The 21070-nt window shown below is 39.6% G+C and overlaps 1 protein-coding gene across 1 annotated transcript in view; it reads left to right on the top strand.

Moving 5' to 3' along the window:
• SPON1 (spondin 1) overlaps positions 1–21070 on the top strand; it is a 491275-nt gene that overhangs the window by 437801 nt on the left and 32404 nt on the right. Inside the window, exons 9-10 of the mRNA XM_089675872.1 lie at positions 10661–10801; positions 14725–14800. Of these exons, the coding sequence (XP_089531998.1) occupies positions 10661–10801; positions 14725–14800 (217 nt within the window). The remainder of the gene's footprint in view (positions 1–10660; positions 10802–14724; positions 14801–21070) is intronic.

Here is a 21070-nt window from a genome sequence, read left to right as displayed (position 1 = left end):
GTTAATTCTGTGACCCTTGGTTGGTCACAGGAGCTGCTCCTAAAAAAGGATTGGATGGAAATTGAGTGACAAGCCTGTCCATTTGTTCAGCCATTTTGCTGACCTGTGCCTCGATTTGTCCAATACGCTCAGAGGAGTCATTCTGTTGATTCTCCCTTTTCCTATACTTGCGCTTGTATTTTGGACGAGACTGGTAATGAGACTCAGAGTCAGAACTACTGCTCTGATCCCGACGCCATTGTTCCCTCTGAGGTTTTGGGGTCTCCCTGTTATTAAAGGGAGCCTGGGGTACTGTATCCCCCCTTTGAGCTTGAGGGTGTTCTTGGCGTGGAGGAAATCTTTGGAAGTCGGAGTTTTTATTAAAATTGGGATTCTTATTGTAATTATGGGGCCTGTTGAAATTGGGGTTCCCATAAAAATTCCCATGTTGGTTTTGGCGAGGATAATAGAACCTCTGAGGATACCATTGACTCCTTTGGTTCTCATCACTGTACTGACCCTTACCATACTTTTTATTCTTCTCACTTCCACTACCGTAGTTCCCTGGCTTTTGTCTATCCTTTCTCACCCACTGGTTTTGGGGTGCAAAGTTATGGACCTCCTTCACTTGCTGGGTTTGAGGTACAAATTTAGGGGAACCATTGGTTTTACCCCCACGGACTACTTCCGCATAGGATTTCTTCTCTGCCTGCAAATTTGGATTTGGAGGGGAAACGGTAGTGGCTGCTACTATCTTGGGGCTATTTTTGGGTTCTCTTTTTATCCCGCTCTCACTGGACTGTTGGATCGAGAATAAATAGTCACTCTCTCTCACCAACCAATCAAGAGAGCATCCCTTTCTGTAATCCTTTGCAAGTCCCAATTTTATGTAAGCAGGTAATGCTTCATAGAATAGTGTCTTGAATTCTGGCTGGTTAGGATTGGGATCCTTTTCAGCCAGGAAATAGGCATTTCTGAGGACAGCCAGAAATTCTGCAGGGCTTTGGTGAGGACCACACTTTAAATTGTAGGCCGCAGCCTTGGCAGAGGTTACAGTTTTATAAGGCCCAAATTCCATGTGGCACTTATGTTTAACCTCTCTCCAGGACTGACTGGAATAGGCCCTCAAGGTCTCAAAGAATTGCCGGTATTTCTCTTCAAACACCCATGGCAGCAATTCTATTTTGGTGTGGTCATCTCTAATGCCCAGAATCTCTAACGTCTGTTCATATGTTCTCATGTGTTCGGTGATCTCAAGGGACCCTTTCTTAGAAAACATAGGAACAGTGTCCTTCAGGAACTTAATAACCTTTGGGGTGTCATATCTCCTGAATGACCCCTGGGATTTCCCTTCCTGCCTATATGAAACCTCATATTTTTCTTCAGAGCGCTCTGGAGTGTATCTTGAAAGCCTAGGAGGTGACCTATATTCTGACCCTGACTCACTATCAGATACTTCGCTGTGATGCGGGTATCTCCGCTCATCAGCCTCTGGCTTGACTGGGTTGGTCCGTCTTTGGACCCCAGAATTTATTTGGGCCGTCAACCTTATAATCTGCTCCTCCAGAGTTTTCTGCTCAGATTTTATCAAGGTAAGTTCTGACTGGTCATGCTTATCCCCTGGGTGAACTTTAATTTTGACAGGAGATAACCTCTCTGATCTGAAGTACTCCACCTCATCTTTTAAGTCCTGATACTTCTTTTGAAGTTGTTTTAATTCCTGAAAGTTTCTTTCATATAGGTCTTGAGCACTTCGAAAGTCTCCGACCAATCTATCATAATGTTTCTCGGATTCGTCTAAACGAACACCGGCATGACCAAGCTTCCCTTTCAAAGACTCAATGTCCTGATTTTTGCTTTCTAACAAGAGACGGGCCTCTGACAACTCTTCCCTTAGAGTCATGGTCTGCTGGGCAGCTCCAGCGGTCATGAACCATAACATGGGCCAAGCTTCTAGGAGAAGTCTGTCACGGCTTCTATCACTTTCTGCTCCAGCAAATGCTATTAAAAACCCAACAACCTGGCCCTTTTGGTTGAACAGGTCCTCAAAAGTGCTAATAGCCTGCTTTTTCTCTTCATCCACAAATTCCTTATTGCTATCCCCCAAACTTAATCTCTTGCGGAGATAATCTATTACTTCATTTTCAACATACTTCTGCCAAGCACCGGCAGCTTTCCGAGCTGGCTTCATAGCTTCTTGCTCAATGCCTTGAGCCGCCATATTTTCCTCGTTATGCTTGGAAGAGGTGGATCCGTGATTACTGGATGCCATTTTGATATAAAAGATATATTTGATAAAGTGTACAAATATACAATCACCAGTGCGTTTTGTGTTATGGTACGATTTCTATGGATCTCAGCAGTGCCTCCAAATTTATGTTGTGGTGGTTTATGTAAGGATATATATTATTTATAAAGGGCGTGTCCCTTTCCCTTAGATGAAATATTACAGTGCCTCCAGCCGTTAAAATACGGCAAATATTTAGTAAACCAATAATTTGGACACTTTGATAATTTGATCACCACTTATTATTATACCTTGAATTCTTTTAGCCAATATGATTTCGTACCATACACACAAAATTTGCCTTATAATAGATAAATATAAAAATTTATTTATGTACAAAAATTATATATACATTAACACAAAACGCAAAAGACTGGTGATAAATGAACATTGGTACACACAATCAAAAATATATCCTACCAATGTAAGACACACTAATAATGTCTCTAACTAATTACATCAATCACAAATTTTAAATGATATGAGATTTATTAAATTTATTAATAATTAATAATTTCGAATATCTCAAAGGTTATATTCTCGCACGCCGTGGCCATAGGATTGCAAGAAGTAAGCCCTTGATATGTGATACTCTGGTTATTAATATTCAATAAATTATGAAATATGGAAAAATTTATAATATGGCAATAAACAATTTTTTTAACAGTAACACAGTATCTGACTACAGATATCTAACTACCCAATATTGTTGTAATACACTAAGGTAATTTTATGATTCTACACAACAGAGAAAGTAATTAATACAAAATCAAATAAACATCTCACCACACCCGGACGTCAGGCTAGGCAACTCTCCCGTGGATTTAGCTGGCAGTGGAACGCCTTTAGACTGATATATAGGCAAGTGATAGATTCAATAGGGGAGAATGTAGGAAGTTATAAGTTTAGAGGTTTAAAGTTTTAGGAAGTTTGAAAAGATGGAAGAGTAGTTATTTCAGCAGAGATCTTCTTCAGATGTCAGGTCTTTCCATGAGGTCTTTATGAGGGTTCTTTTTTTTTCTTAAAGCACATGGGCTTTTATATCCACTAGTCCATTGTTCTAAGATACCTTCCCACCAGGCTTCCTGATTGGCTAGTTGAGAAATGTGTGTACATAAGCTATTTCTCACCTGCCCGCCAGGTGGCGGTCATGTATCACAGAACAATGTGAGCATTTGAGATGACTCATACCTTGGGTGGAATCTTCAGGTAATTTCAGGAATAAAATATACGGCTCTTTCCAGATATAGCAGTGATACCTATATTATTCTAAATAGGGACCATGGAATATAGGTGTATATTCGGTTATTCCTCCTTGAAGTACCATCCTGTTTGTTTCCTGATAAGACATGTAACTAATGCTAGTTTATAATACATCTTACTTCCCATCATCTCAATACTCAAGTTAGTGATATATAGTTCCCATTGCTGAGTATTTAGTGGTGTTTAAAGTCTATGACATCTTATTTATAATCTGTTTTTGTAATACATTTTTGTAATGATATACAGTGAACTTTTAGACTTAAATGTCCTGAATTTCACCCCTTTGTTTCAGAATCAACATTTTTCTCTGTGTAGGGAAAAAACTCTCTATTTGCATGGCCCTTGTATTGGGCTCATGGTAAACAATTGTTAATGCTTTCACCCTTGGTGAACAATAGTATATGGTAATAGTTTCAGAGGTCTGTTGGTTCATCACACTCTGCAAGGTTTGGGTAAGCTCTCAGACAATCAGTTTGGTTCCTCTATTGTCCTGTCCAGACCTTGTATATGTTTACCTGCTTATTGAAGTCTGAATAATGGTGTTTGATCACCTGTAGAACTTTAAAATAGTATTGTCTCTAGGAGGAAAGAAAAACAATCCCTTCACCCATTCTCTCCAGTTCTTTAACTAGAATTCTTGGTGGTTCAACCGAGACAAAATTAACTCTTAACATTCGGCTATGCTGAGCTGTTTGCCATATACTATTATGTCTTGATAAAAGTCATATTTTTGAGACATGATTCAAAAGCCCACAACATAGGACACTGTTGCCTAAATGGCACCACTGGTTGCTAGGAAGACACTGTTGGCTACACAGCATCACTGATTGCTAGGATGTTGTCAACTACACAGCATCACTGGTTTGTAGGACACTGTTGGCTCCACAGCATTACTGTTTTCTAGGACACTGTTGGCTACACAACACTACTGGTTACTAGGATGTTGTCGGTTACACAGCATCACTGGTTGCTAGGACACTGTTGCCTAAATGGCATCACTGGTTGCTAGGAAGACACTGTTGATGACACAACATCACTGATTCCTAAGATGTTGTCAACTGCACAGCATTACTGGTTTGTAGCACACTGTTGGCTGCACAGCATTACTGGTTTCTAGGACACTGTTGGCTACACAGCATCACTGGTTACTAGGATGTTGTCGGTTACACAGCATCACTGGTTGCTAGGACATTGTTGCCTAAATGGCATCACTGGTTGCTAGGAAGACACTGTTGATGACACAACATCACTGATTCCTAAGATGTTGTCAACTGCACAGCATTACTGGTTTCTAGGACATTGTTGGCTACACAACATTACTGGTTACTGGAATGATGTCGGCTACACAGCATCACTGGTTGCTAGGACACTGTCACCTAAATGGCATCACTGGTTGCTAGGAAGCTGTTGGCTAAACAGTAGCTGACAGCAACCTGGCAACCAGTGACACTGTACAGAATAAGGGGCTGAACATACATTGAGGAAGGAGTGTCTACAGTATGGACAAAGGGCCTTGGTGTCACCCTCCATCATGCCTCCATGCAACAAATTCATGTATTTGTTTCTGACCAGTATATGAATCTGTTGCAAAGATCGACATTTGTCAGTTGAAAGCATGGCACAATTCTGCAATGCTGTTTATGAATTTCTGGATAATATGTGCTGTCAATGTTAACCGGCAATGCCAGTACATTTTCAGGTATTTTCTCATACAGTATGTATTAATAATGTGCCAACCTGGATTTTACAAGAAGACCAGATTTGGAAATGGAATGATTCTAGAAACAGTGTTGCATGTTATCAGCCATTTTGGGATAAAAAAGGCTTACTTGAGGCTGCCTACTGTGCCTTTCAGTGGGATTACAGGGCAGGAAGCATATAAGAAATATTTCACTGCGGGATTTGAATTATCTTCATTGTGATAAGCTCACAAAAGTTTTCCATACACATATTTTATATAAATAAAGCTGTAATTTCAGTTTCTTTACCTTTCGTTGTCAGCTTTTACAGGGGTAATTTATCAAAACAGAAGAATCTTTAATTTTATAAACTATAGAAAAAAAAATTATATATATATATATATATATATATGTCACTGTGAGCCCACCCCTGTGTTTACTTGCTCTTCTGAATGCAGGAGATGAATCTGTGAATTAAAAAAAGTGAAATAAAAAATAAAGTATAAAAAAAAACAAGAAAGGATAAAGAAAAAAAAAACAAGATCAAGGTTTTTCCAGGGATAGTGTTAGAGTCATGGTCAGGGTCAAAGATCACGGTCAACATATTTTGAGTAGAATAATTTTTTTTTCTAAAATAGTATCAGTGGCAGTTAGTGTCTGTGTCAGTGTGTTTTAGGCAGGATAAAAAAAATGCAAAATGCGCATTAACACTCTTGTGACTTTTTATACTGCACCCCCAGATCAGATAGGCTAGATCCGGCCTTGGCACGTAGCTTGTACCAACATTTTTTTTCAAACTGACAGCTAAAAGAAGATGAGCTTTCAACAGACAAACTGTAATGTGAACCCGATGTCTATGGTTTATGTACATTAAGTTGGTATTGGGTACATCACATTAATACTGTATGTTCTCTAGAGTCTTTAATGTAAAGTTCTTTCTTTGAGTTTGATTTCTTTTTCTCTCTTTTGTAAATAATTTAAAAAAGCGTCATTGTCATTTTCTTTCAAGATCAAAGCAATATAATATCGATCCGTTATCATTGGGCCCTTAAACAGCGTGGGGCCCATAGCCTGGTGGCTACGCCAGGACAGTATCGGGAGCGTGTGGAGGATGTTACAAGGAAGCAGAAACAATTTCATGAAAAAAGATTACAGGACCATTACCTAGTGGATGTGTATTGATTATTTTTGGAGAATAAGGAAATCTTTTAGTGTTTCTTAAAAGAAAAAATAAGCAAAATCCTGGAGCGATCAGCCCTACAGGTGGAATACACAGCATCAAATAACCGTCATTTATATTGTGAGCTCCTATTCATAAACATACTCCTATTCCAAAAAGGAAAACAACTGTTGCTTCTCTTTTTTCTCAATACACCCTTCAAACTGACACAGTGAGCAGTTTGAACCAGTCTTCTTTTTTTGTAGTATATAGCTGTCATTTGAGCACGTATGAACGCTGTTAGGTGATGGCAGGTGGGAGTTATATAACAGATATCATTTTTTGTACAAATAATAGGAGTTTTATAGTATTAGGCAGTGAGATCCCATGAGCCCTTTTATTGCAGTTGCATTGTTCCTCTGCACTGGGGAATTTAGCTGTAAGAGAGTGACACCTAATGGCTCATAGAAGAATTCAATGGATGATCCAATCTACTGGTCTCCTCCAATGCATTTATATAAAAATATAAAATAGCCGTTTTCAGGTACACTTTAGCAGTGCCTAAGCCCTATTTTTTTTTCACTTGGCTATTGGCCTCTGCTGATCTACTGTGTCATGTGTTAATGCTGTGTATTTATTGCTGAACTTCTATTTTTGAATGCTTGAGAGGTATTCTGTTATTATGCTGCCATCATATGGATATTTTCAGAATTACAGCTTACCAAGAAATGTATTTAAAGTTGATAGAATCACTGAATTTAACCGCTATACAGTAGATCACGGGTGTCAAACTGGCGGCCCTCCAGCTGTTGCCAAACTACAAGTCCCATGAGGCCTTGCAAGATTGACAGTTACAAGCATGACTCTGAAAAGAAGAGGCATGATGGGACTTTCGCAACAGCTGGAGGGCCGCCAGTTTGATGTCCCTGCAGTAGATCATACCCCCCACTTTTGATCTGGTAACTTATTTGGCCATTTTACTTTTTTTTTAAAAGTTTGAAAGCAATAGGTAATTTTATAAATTACATAGAAAGGTAACCATCAGTATGCACATCCAATTTTTTTTTATTATTATTATTATTATCTGTATAGCTCCATAAATTTACGCAGCACTCCACTTGAGCTCCGGAAGGTTTTACCCCTTCATGGCCAGGTCATTTTTTGCTACTGCACTACTTGCGAAGTCTTGCAATGCTGTATGCAAATGCAATTTATATAATTTTTTTCACACAAATAGAGCTTTCTTTTGGTGGTATTTGATCACCGCTTTTTTTATATATATCAACAAAAAAAGACCAAAAATTTTTGGGAAAAACCCCAATATTTTTTACTGCTGTAAAACATATCCATTAAAATTTTTTTATATACTTATTGGGATTTTTTATTTAAATTTTTTTGACAAAGATGTAACAGAATACATTTGCCCTATATTTATGAATTAATTTGATTTTTAATTTTTTTTTAATGGATGTGTTTTATAGCAGAAATTAAAAAATATTGGGTTTTTTTTCCAAAATATATGGTCTTTTTTTGTTGATATATATAAAAAGACCATATATTTTGGAAAAAAACCCCAATATTTACAAAAAAAGACCATATATTTTGGAAAAAAAAACCAATATTTTTTACTTTCTGCTATAAAACACATCAATTAAAAAAAAAATTAAAAATCAAATTTCTTCATAAATTTAGGGCAAATGTATTCTGTTACATGTCTTTGTCAAAAAAATTTAAATAAAAAATCCCAATAAGTTTATATTGATTGGATTGTGTGAAAGTTCTAGCATCTACAAACGATGATATATATATATATGTATATATATATATATATACAGTGGGGATCGAAAGTTTGGGCACCCCAGCTAAAAATTTGTATTAATGTGCATAAAGAAGCCAAGGAAAGATGGAAAAATCTCCAAAAGGCATCAAATTACAGATTAGACATTCTTATAATATGTCAACAAAAGTTAGATTTTATTTCCATCATTTACACTTTCAAAATAACAGAAAACCAAAAAATGGCGTCTGCAAAAGTTTGGGCACCCTGCAGAGTTAATATCTTGTACTGCCCCCTTTGGCAAGTATCACAGCTTCTCCAGCTTTGTGAGCGTCAACTATTTTCAGTTTCAGTGTCCTAGACAACTGCTTAGAAGAACCCATGGTGCTGATTGTTGGGGCAAGGTCAGATGAGTCTGGGCATTTAAGACCTTCGAGACTGACATCACCTGGTCTTCCCAGACGATGATTGAGAACAATCCATGACACTGGCAGGTCTCAGCTTTGCAAAGGGGGCAGTGCATGCTATAAATTCTGCAGGGTGCCCAAACTTTTGCAGACGCCATTTTTTTGTTTTCTGTTATTTTGAAAGTGTAAATGATGGAAATAAAATCTAACTTTTGTTGACATATTATAAGAATGTCTAATCTGTAATTTGATGCCTTTTGGAGATTTTTCCATCTTTCCTTGGCTTCTTTATGCACATTAATACAAATTTTTAGCTGGGGTGCCCAAACTTTCGATCTCCACTGTATATATATACTGGATTTTTAAAATGTATTTATTTGTTTATTTTTATACTAGTAGATGGCGGTGATCAGCAACTTATAGTGGTACTGTGATAGATATCTGACACTAAATAGCACTGGGTGGGAAATCACTATGGGACACTGACATCTCCAGTGACATGAAATTGGGCAAATCGCTGTCTCTCCGCAATGTTGTAGAAATGCCAACCTTTGAGCTGGATCTTCATCTTCAAGAATAGGGCATTTTCAGGGGTTGAGCTCATTGAAGGTCTTCCTGATCTCCTCATCTTCCAGTGATGTTCCTCCGCTCTTGAAGCACGCGTGACGTTCAAAACACCTCAAAAAACTCATTGCAGCATTGCTTTAAACTTGCCGAATTATGTCAAACATCTCTATGGCTGGTTTGCCCAGTGTTACGCAGAATTTCATGTTTGCTCTTTATTCTAACTTGCTGTTCATGATGAAATAGCAGATGTGGTAACATACGTGGACAGAAAAACACCAGTTTCACCCCTCCACAGGTACACAGGATGATGTCTTTTGGCACACTGATTTATGAAGGTCGGTGCTCCCTGTGACTCTGCATTCAGCCTTGTGTTGCCATCTGTTGGTGTGCTACAAAACTAACTTTTTGATACCACCTTATATACTATGTGTGTATATATATATATATATATATATATATATATATATATATATATATATAATAGGACATATAGGAGGAGGTATATCTGGGGATTTGACTTATTTTATTAGATTTTGAATATATCAAAGTTTCATTTCCCTTAATCTTTAGAGTTTAAACTTTTTTTTTACTGTACCACTGATATACCAGTGTTTCTACCAGGTCCTCAAGTACACTCAATAGGTCATGTTTTTACAATTATTCCTCATGAGAACATCTGCAGATATTCCTGAGATAGGAACACAAATCTAAGGAAATCTACTGGGACAGAAATAACCGAGCTGCCACTGCCAAGTTTTGGAGGGTGTATGTTCCAGAGCTGTCATCCTTATTTTACTACTTAGTGAATTACTAGGCATGAGCATAGGAAGACTTGTTCACACTACCCCACATTGTAAGTGCATTGCCCCAATGCATCCCCGGAACGCACATCCATTTCAACACACTGTAGTACACCACTATGTGCGATGTGTGTTCTGGTGTGCTGCAAAAAAAGATTAAGTATTGCTGAAATGTTTCTGTTTTGTATTTTTTTTTTAATGGACTATTTAACGCATCTTGTTGAAACTTCATTAGTCAATGATTTTAGTTCTTAGTTTTCCTATGGAAGTCTTATCATGCAATAGTAAATATAAAGTACAGTGCATCCCTTTAGTAATTGTTGGAAACTGCACCAAAGAGGTAGAAAGCTGTGTTTTTTTAAAATATATTATTTATTTATTTATTTATGTATTAATTAAATAATAATAATATTTATGTAGTATTTATTAATTATATTTTATATAATTAGAAAGCTGTGTTTTTTTAATATATTATTTATAATTTTTATTCATTAAATAATAATATTTATGTACTTATTTTTTAATTTTATATATATATATATATATATATATACACACACACATATATAAATAAATATACTATGTTAAAAACAGAGGAGTGAATACACATTGAGAATATAAAGATCATAGGAATCCTTACATCTTTTTATCTCCGTATAGCCAGTTAGCCCCACTTTTTATGATTTGTGACTGATTTTTACTTGGAAATGCCTTAAAATATTTTCTTCTTCCACTCTCCTAGTCACCCAACAAACCTACAATACCCCAAGACAAAATCAGACCCCTGACCAGCTTGGACCACCCGCAGAGCCCGTTCTATGATCCAGAAGGAGGTCCCATTGTCCCAGTTGCCAGAGTCATTATTGAAAGGATTGCTAGAAAAGTAAGTTGTTTATTATTGTGGTTGCATGTAAACTCTTATTTTTTAGAATTAAATTTTTCCTGACCATAAGAAAGAAAACTTGTACAACAATTGTAATTTTAAATTTGTACAAAACAAAAAAAAATGTAATACATTTAAAGTGGTTGTAAACCTCAGACATGAAATATGAACTAAGCATATCCCTCTATAGTGTGTACTTGTCTCAATTAAGAGCACTAAGTGCCATTTCTCGTTCCTCTGTTATCAGCATGAGTCACTTCTGACAAATTTTCCTGAGACCAAGAGAAAAATGGTGACAGGGGAGGGTCCTCCAACAGAGTGACAGCCTCAGCTCTGTTTCTGTGAGCTGTATGGAGGGTGGAGGTGTCTCTTCCCTTCAATCAGCTCTCAGAACTGTCCTCACTGAGCTCTGCAGGCTGTAACTTCAGCTCCCCGTCCCCTTTTTCTGAACTCTCAGACAAGCTTTAAAATTCAGAATTTTGAACTGCTGTAGAGATTAGAAGAATGCAGATAAACAGGTACAACTTATATAAGAGGATTTGTTTCATCCCTGAGGCCAGTCACTTCACTGGGTAAATAAATAAATTTTTGTAAACAGGTAAACACATATTTTGCATATTCATATTTCTTATTATTATTCTGATCCAATAGGTTGGACTTTATATATCTGTTAAGCTTTTTTTTTATCTCAGTGCCCCTGTAGTATGTTATATTAACTCCCAAATAATAATAACTCCCCTGTTTTTGAAGAAGCTAAATGACATAAAAGTTGAAAGTAAGAGCTTAAATTAACATGCCTTATCTGTTAATATATACGTAAGAGTGTTAACAGGTTTTTATTATTGAAAGTTATCATTAATTATTTGGAGGATCAATTCTTTAAAACGCCAAATTCCAAGTTATAAATGCACTCGTTTGTTTAACCCCTTCCCGCCGGCGCCTCCCGGCCCTTTAAGAATTTCAGACACTAGGAGGTGGGGCAAGTGGGGCGTGGTTTAGGAATCATGTGACCGCCGTGACGCGTCATCACGGCGGTCACATGATCGGGAAAGGTCCCGATCGAAAGAGTGGACCGGGACCTTTCCGTGAGTACCACACATGTGTGCTGGGAGCACGCAGGGCGCGCGCTCTCAGCACATATGTTTTTTGCTACATGAACGCAAATGTGCGGCCACTCGGCGTCTAGGCCCAGACGCTGGGAGGCCGCACATTTGTGTGTGGCCGGCGCAAAGGGGTTAATAATAAACATTTAATTAAAAAATTGAATTTTTTTTAGATAACTTACGCCTTTTTCTGTTTGGGCGTTATTATTACATATATAAAAATGACTGGGGAGTTATTATTATTTGGGAGTTAATATAACATACTGCACCCCTTTTACAGAATTCAATAACTTAAGTTAAAATATACATGCACACATGAATGTGTCCGAGCTGTGATTCCTACCCTATTGAACATATGTAGTAATGCAGTAATGTAATGCAGAGCTAACCCATACTGCTTTGGGAATCCTTTCTCATGTTTTTATTTATATGTATATATATGTATATACAGTGTTTTCTGGCGTATAAGACTACTTTTTATACTTAAAAATATACCCCAAAAATTGGGGGTCGTCTTATACGCGGGGTATAAAATGTGAACCTTGAGTTTGTTTGGGTCAAGCTGGCTGGATGTGTGGTAATACTGTACATACAGTATACCGTGCTGAGCCAAGCTGGCTGGATGTGTGGTAATACTGTACATACAGTATACCGTGCTGAGCCAAGCTGGCTCAAAACAAATGTCCCTATGACAGATTAATCTGTCAGCCCGCTGGATGTGCGGTATATACAGTATACTGCGCTGAGCCAAGCGGTTTCAAAACGTACCGGTACGTCCCTACTGTAATCAGCCAGCTGGATGCGTGTATGTACGGTAGCTGCGGCTACATACAGTATACACTGGGCCAATCACGGCGAGTGATGTATTCTACTAATGAATATAAAGCCTGCTTGGATTGGCTGAGTCAGAGAAGAGGGCTGATGATGTCACAACCTCAGCCAATCCGAGCAGGCTTTGTATTCATTAGTAGAATACATCGCTCGCCGTGATTGGCCCAGTGTATACTGTATGTAGCCTCAGCTACTGTACATATACACATCCAGCGGTCTGATTACCGTAGGGACGTACCGGTACGTTTTGAAACCGCTTGGCTCAGTATACTGTATATAACACACATCCAGCGAGCTGACAGATTAATCTGTCATAGGGACATTTGTTTTGAGCCAGCTTGGCTCAGCGCGGTATACTGTATGTACATTACTGCACATCCTATGGGCTGTATATATACTGTATACTGTATGTAGCCGAAGCTACCGTATTACCGCACATCCAGCGGGGTAGTCTTATACGGCAAGTATAGCCCAAAACCTATGTTTTAACTGGAAAATTAGGGGGTCGTCATATACACCCAGTCGCCTTATACGCCGGAAAATACGGTATATATAATTTAAATAAGAATATAATAACAATAAAATTAGCTAAAACCGTTTTTGTATTCGCCACAATCTAAAGTAATCTATCTCTATGCCAGGTGAATACTTAGCATCCTGCCTTTCTGCTTAAATCTTAGCTAAGGTATATAACTTCTGTCATTCTAGATTTTCTGGCCTGTGCCTTGTCTTCTGACTATTAGGCAGATGAACTTTTTTATGTTGTGCAGGGTCAAGTAGCCTCCCTGATTAAGAACTTCTTAAAAAATGTCCGGCACAATGTATATTTTTTAATAAGGTAGCAGTCTCAGGTTAACTTGCACTGAGAGAGTAAGGAATAGTACATTACAATCACAGTGCATCAATACCAAATACGGAATATAATAGATATGGCCATCATGTATAGATATAGTTGAAGTGAAACTCCATTTGAAAAAAAAAAAAAATTGCATGGGGCACTGCTCAGGTGAAGGAGCAGGCTGCCATAATAATGCAACCCCAGAGGGTGTGTTGCTGGCATCCTGCTCCTTCACCTGAGCAGTGCCCCATGCGATTTTTTTTTTTTTTCAAATGGAGTTTCACTTCAACTGTATCTATACATGATGGCCATATCTTTTATATTCCGTATTTTTTATGAATTCAGAGAGAGTGGACTGACATCTACTGGAGGAAAATAATTACTGCAGGGGGACATCTCCAGAATGAAGGTTAGTATTGCAGTAGCAGCAGCTTTTTTTTTTTTTTTTCTTTTAATGGTCTATTTTTCTTTTTCTTTTTTAAAAATAAAGCTCTGCTTGAAGGGCTCTTTCACACAGGCGCAGAGGTTCATATAATATTCATATAATATGCATATTATTGCACCCAGGAATCAAAGGTGTTTGTGTACAGCCACTGGCAGCAACCTGTGCAAGTCAATGGCAGGCTGTGGTAACCGCACATTCAAACGTACGCACTTGCAAAAATGCGTTTCTTTTGAACAGGGTATGGCCCTCCGCGCCCTTTTCAATGAGCCCCAAACTTTTCATGTTAAAAAAGGTTTTTTTAAGACATTCACAGATAACTTACATCAAGCTGATCCCCACCACATATACTATATATAGATATTTAAATAAAATATGAAATAAAGATGACTTATCCTTTAAGCGTATGCTTTAAGAGAGTTCTGAGTGCCAATTAATATTCCTCTCTGTGTTGTGTGGGTAATTAGTAAAGATAATTGGTAAAGATATGTTAAATGTCTCTGTGCTCATTGGCTGTAAATCAAACAGCCTGAACCCACAATGCTACCGCCATGCACGATATACAATACCTCTGTTTGATTAATGCATGCAGAACAATGCTCAACCTTATCACAGCCAAGCATCCAGCTTTCATTAGTAACCGTGCGATTGTTAATTGGGCCGGCGGCTCACCTTTTTCAGATCATTAATTAGAAGTTTTGTCTTACAGGGAGAGCAGTGCAATATTGTCCCGGACAACGTAGATGACATTGTGGCTGATCTGGTCGCAGAAGAAAAGGAAGAAGGTAAAAAATAATTGGGATGGTGAATGTCCAGTTGGAATCAGAGTTTATTTTCTCCTAATTAGGCTGCCTGTTCTATTGTTGAAATATAAAAGGGGCTTGCGGTGGGGGGTGGTAAAAACATGCCATTGAGTTACGTTTTTTTTCCCCACCCCCCCATCTGCTCCTCCTTAAGCTGTAAAGGCAGCAGACAAGGGCAGTACACATGCCTCTGCTGCAATGCTTTGCTTCGTGACCCCATAATAATTAAGCCTCCTGTCCTGTTCGACGTGTAGGTACAGTGGGGATCGAAAGTTTGGGCACCTCAGCTAAAAATGTGTATTAATGTGCATAAAAAAGCCAAGGAAAGATGGAAAAATCTCCAAAAGGCATCAAATTACAGATTAGACATTCTTATAATATGTCAACAAAAAGTTAGATTTTATTTCCATCATTTACACTTTCAAAATAACAGAAAACAAAAAAATGGTGTCTGCAAAAGTTTGGGCACCCTGCAGAATTTATAGCATGCACTGCCCCCTTTGCCAAGCTGAGACCTGCCAGTGTCATGGATTGTTCTCAATCATCGTCTGGGAAGACCAGGTGATGTCAATCTCAAAGGTTTTAAATACCCAGACTCATCTGACCTTGCCCCAACAATCAGCACCATGGGTTCTTCTAAGCAGTTGTCTAGAAAACTGAAACTGAAAATAGTTGACGCTCACAAAGCTGGAGAAGGCTATAAGAAGATAGCAAAGCGTTTTCAGATGTCAATATGCTCTGTTCGGAATGTAATTAAGAAATGGCAGTCATCAGGAACAGTGGAAGTTAAAGCAAGATCTGGAAGACCAAGAAAAATATCAGACAGAACAGCTCGCAGGATTGTGAGAAAAACAATTCAAAACCCACGTTTGACTGCACGATCCCTCCAGAAAGATCTGGCAGACACTGGAGTTGTGGTACACTATTCCACTATAAAGAGATACTTGTACAAATATGGTCTTCATGGAAGAGTCATCAGAAGAAAACCTCTTCTACGTCCTCACCACAAAAATCATCATTTGAACTTTGCAAATGAACATATAGACAAGCCTGATGCATTTTGGAAACAAGTTCTGTGGACCGATGAGGTTAAAATTGAACTTTTTGGCCAGAATGAGCAAAGGTACATTTGGAGAAGAAGGGGCACAGAATTTAATGAAAAAAACCTCTGTCCAACTGTTAAGCATGGGGTTGGATCAATCATGCTTTGGGGTTGTGTTGTAGCCAGTGGCACAGGGAACATCTCACGAGTAGAAGGAAAAATGGATTCAATACAATTTCAGCAAATTTTGGATGGTAACTTGATGCCATCTGTGAAAAAGCTGAAGTTAAAGAGAGGATGGCTTCTACAAATGGATAATGATCCTAAACACACCTCGAAATCCATGAGGGATTACATCAAGAGGCGTAAACTGAAGGTTTTGCCATGGCCTTCACAATCTCCTGACCTCAACATAATTGAAAATCTATGGCTAGACCTTAAAAGAGCCGTGCGTGACAGACAGCCCAGAAATCTCAAAGAACTGCAAGACTTTTGTAAGGAAGAATGGGCAAAGATACCTCAAACAAGAATTGAAAGACTCTTGGCTGGCTACAAAAAGCGTTTACAAGCTGTGATACTTGCCAAAGGGGGCAGTGCAAGATATTAACTCTGCAGGGTGCCCAAACTTTTGCAGACGCCATTTTTTTGTTTTCTGTTATTTTGAAAGTGTAAATGATGGAAATAAAATCTAACTTTTGTTGACATATTATAAGAATGTCTAATCTGTAATTTGATGCCTTTTGGAGATTTTTCCAAAATTTGATATAGTGCTGAATAAAATATATATAAATAATAATAAATAATTAATAAAAAAAAATATTAAACATATAAAGTCCCACTCCAAAATTCGTGAAAAAAATATATAAGTGAAAAATTTAAGAAAACTCCTTGGATATTCAAAAAGTCCTTTTTCCAAAGAAGTGTGCTTCCACCACAAATTAGTGCTCAAACCATTAAATACCGCACTCACCAGATTATGGTGACAAAAGTGCTTTTAGGTATTTACGGGATCCTAGACCCTTATAATATGCCTCCAGATCTCCACTCCACCACAGGAAAGCTTTCCTCCAATTTCCAAGACCACCAGATTCCACTTCCCAGAGATACTCAGAAGTGACGGAGGACGGCGGAACCGGAAGTGCGTCCTACTACTGGTTCCGCCGTCCTACGTCACTTCCGAGTATCTCTGGGAAGTGATATTGCCGCATCACCCTGCATAGGTAATTCAGTGAATTCAGAAGGACTGGGCCCTCTGCATTTTTGGTTTCACCTACACAGGGTGATGGGGCAAGCCCTTTCCGCAGCAGTGCACTTCCCGCCCAGCCAATACAGCTCCTCCCACCATGCTCAACTGTGTGCATGCACGCAAAGTGAGGGAAGGCATATCACAATCTGAGCCGTTGGGTGAAAGCAGCGGGCTTGTATGTGAATCTGGAAGTCTGCGCGGACAGGGCCCATGGTGGGCCCTCTGAGTCTCCTCCTTTATATACAAGCCCACTGCTTTCACACAACATTTCAAAATGTGGCCTGCCAGCCCCTCACCTTGTGTGCACGTGCAGCCGGCAGCAGGAGTATTGTGGCCCACAATGGGAGTATCCTGACATGCATCTTGGCATTCAGTGGAAATGGCAGGTGGTATTTGGGAGCCCAAGTCAACTCAGGGCCCACAAGCTTCAAGTTACGCCTCTGAAAAAGACCTTAATGAAGAATTGTAGTCAAACAATAGCGGTTACCTAATGAGACTATGTGGCATTGACACAGAAAGATACAATACAACTTTAGTTTATTCAATTCTCTTTAAAATAGGTATCCAAAAATACAATATAAAATTTTTTTTTAGTGCATTGTTGTCTCAACATATACAAACACCATTGCATATGTTGCACTACCCTCTTAGGACTTGCTGAAGTTTTGGGTCCCCCTATAGTCCTGCACAGTCAGGCAACACGCATTTTCACATCCACTTGCATTCAGGACTCGGTGACCAGTCCGTAAGCTTGTTTTAACATTTTATTAGGCGATTTAGAACTTGGATGGGATAAGGGGTGTACCGGATGCCCAAGAGAACTGAGAACAGAGGACAACTTCCTGAACTATGTACAACTACTGGGCATCCTCTCCCAGGGATTGGCTGTCTTCACATAAAAATCCTCTTTGAGGAGAGCTAGCCAGCATCTCCTGTTGTACCACTCCAGACCCTAGATGTTCCTCTATCCAGCTGCCTGGAGGAATCCCTGAGCAGGGGATCCAGTGTCTCTCACTTTTAGAGATAAGACAGTCCCGGGTGGTTGCTAATCTGGTTTCCCACAAGAGTGCTCCTTCCCTTATCTGGCCCAGGGGGTGCAGGCCTACTCACTCAGTTCTTCTCCTGTGTTGCTGATGGGTCGGTGGCTGCTATCAGGCCTTTTAGCTGGGCTGCTCCTTCCCTGTCTCACAGGTAGTCCTCTCTCAGGGGGCTGGTGAAGTCCCGAGAATTCCTCCTTCCAAGGTCCTCTACCTGTAGGTGAGCTCCTCTCCATCTGGTCCCCCTCACATACTCCTCTCTCCAGCCTCACTTCCTCTCCATCTTCCACCTGAACTCTTCTGCTGCTGAGCAGGCTTAGTTACTCCTAAAGGCTGTCCTGGCCCCTTGCCAAGCTCCCTGTTGGGGATTGGCTAGGATTCTCTAAGAGTACAGACCACCCACTGCTTCTAGATCTTTCTCCAAAGGTCTAGAGCAGGGGAAAATTCCAGAGGGCTGGCCTGCAGAGCCTGTCAGCTCTGACCACATTTTGACCCCTGCTATCTATCACACCCAGGCTGCTTCTCATCCCTAACTAACAATTGGAGTCCATCTCCCCCTAGCTGACTAGGAGGGCACTACACATACGTCAATATAGTCCATTTAGTGGAGGGTGACTGATTATCTAGTTACAGTACTTATGAACTAAGTCCCTTATTCAACTAGGTTGAATTTAAGGTGACAGAGGACTGCACCCAACGTGTGCGTTTGGCATACAGACAAGATTAATTGCTCCTTTAAAAAATATTTTTGTAAAAGGGACACACCCCCTTCACTTGGCACACATCAGCAAAGCTGAGGCTGTCAATCACAGGCTGTGCCCTCCCTGTCATCTTTGTTTCTCTTGGTGTCAAGAAAACTTGTCAGAAGAGATTCATGCTGATAGCAGAGGAATGAGACAGCAGACAGAAATTACACTTAGTGCTCTTGATAGAAAGAAGTACACACTGTAGAGTGATTTGCTTTGTTCATTTCATGTTCAAGGTTTACAACCACTTTAGGCCAACAGAAAGTTTTCCACCTGTTGTTCTTCTGCTTGAAAAACCCTTCAGGCAGAGTTCTCCCTATATGCAGGAGTGAGACATCAGCTCCCAGCTGTCAATACAGGTTTAATGTATTGACATCATCAGCGTATTCCCCAAACTATCCCCATTACCATTCTAAGGCCAGACAAAGTGAGGACACCTACCTGGTAATCCTTGTGTATGATCCCGGTAGTTCTGCTCCAATAATAATATATTTGAACGAGTGTCCCTGTGTTTTGCAAGTTCTGCTCTAAGCTCTTATTTTTATTTTCCATCTACCTGTTCACAATGCATTCTTCTTGTAGGCAGGGACATTGAATCTGTCTCCCAAAGCCGTACATAAGATAAATGCTCCAATCTAGAAGGAGCACCTTACCAGCGGTGGCTTATGTTTAATAGTTAAAATAAAACAAGCCTGTTGGGAGAGCAGACTCCGGAGCCAGCCGATGACAAGAATTGATTGCGATTATGCAAAAGGAACGTTTTGTTTGTCTTAAAACCATACAGACTTTTTTTCTTTGTTTCTTTTTTTTTTGTTTTTTGCAATCACTCATCACTGCTGTCACCGCCAAAGAGGGAATAAAAAAAATGAGTTCTTTATTTGTCAGCCGCTGCCCTCAACTGGTCCTCGAAAGATCTGCAAGATTTATGATTAGGGTTCATTCATCAAGCTTGGCAGTGTACACAAAAGGCGGGAAAATGGCACTTGATGGATTTTTGCTTTTTAAGATTTTTTTTGTGATTTATCAGAACGCATTGTGCATCATTCATAAGGTATTTTTCTTTCCCTTCTCTAGATGACACTGGCCTAAATTACCACAACGTGTTTGCTGTAGTTTATGTGCTGCTCTTTGGATTATCTTGCATCATAAGATGTTCATTCAGCACCAAAATGTATTTATGGCAGCAGCAGACACAGATTGTAGAGGGTTCCTATCAGGGGTGGACTGACCATTTGGAAACTCGGGCACTGCCCGAGGGCCTGGTGTCAGTAGGGGGCCCCATGAGATGCCCCTGGTACCTTTTTCATAGTTTTTTTTGAGTTTGGGCAAGGACACAGGGGCCCCATGATCCCCTATTGCTCGGGGGCCCCATGAGTTGTCAGTCCGCCCCTGGTTCCTATACCAAGAAACAACAGGGGACCCCCTTTTCTTTAACACCTTTTTATTAGAGGTGTCACCAGAAATCTATTTCTGCTTCATAAGCTGTGGCTTAGGGAGGCCAGACACCAAGGGGTTTATTTACTAAAGCTGGAGAGTCCAAAATCAGACTCCCTTCTGCAGAGAAACCAATCAGCTTCCAGGTTTCATTGCCAAAGCTTCATTGAACAAGCTGAGGTTAGAAGCTGATTGGTTTCTATGCAGAAGGGAGTCTGATTTTAGACTCTCCAGCTTTAGTAAATAAACCCCCAAGGGTCCCCCACATTTTATGATGTTGGCAGGCAGTAGAACATTTTTGCCTTTCATCATCATCATCATCATCTGACCTGGGGGTGCAGTAAAAAAAAATCAGGGGGCATAATGTCACACTGTGCATGTAAGTCACTGGTGGTCTGTCACACAGTGTCCTGGGAAACTAGCATGTATTAGAATGTCATTAGATTATGGTAATTAAACAACCTGTGCCCCATTATATCAGACGTCCTATCAAGAGTCCCCGTTTACATCAGAAGAACTCATCAGAGTCCTTCTTTACATCATGACTCTTTACATCAGGTTCCCATCAGAGTGCCCCCTTTCATTCATGTCCCCATCAAAGAACCCCCTTATATCAGCATCCTCATCAAAATGCCCCCTTACATCATGTGTCCCCATCAGAGCACCCACTTACATCATTGTCCCTAATGGAGCCCCTCCTTACATCAATTGTTCTCATAGGAGTGTCCCCTTACATATTATTATTAT

This window comes from Staurois parvus, unplaced genomic scaffold, assembly GCF_062004578.1.
Source record: "Staurois parvus isolate SC_StPar_1 unplaced genomic scaffold, SC_StPar_1.0 ptg000159l, whole genome shotgun sequence".
Taxonomy (NCBI): Eukaryota; Metazoa; Chordata; class Amphibia; order Anura; family Ranidae; genus Staurois; species Staurois parvus.
This window is presented reverse-complemented; position numbering and strand designations above follow the sequence as displayed.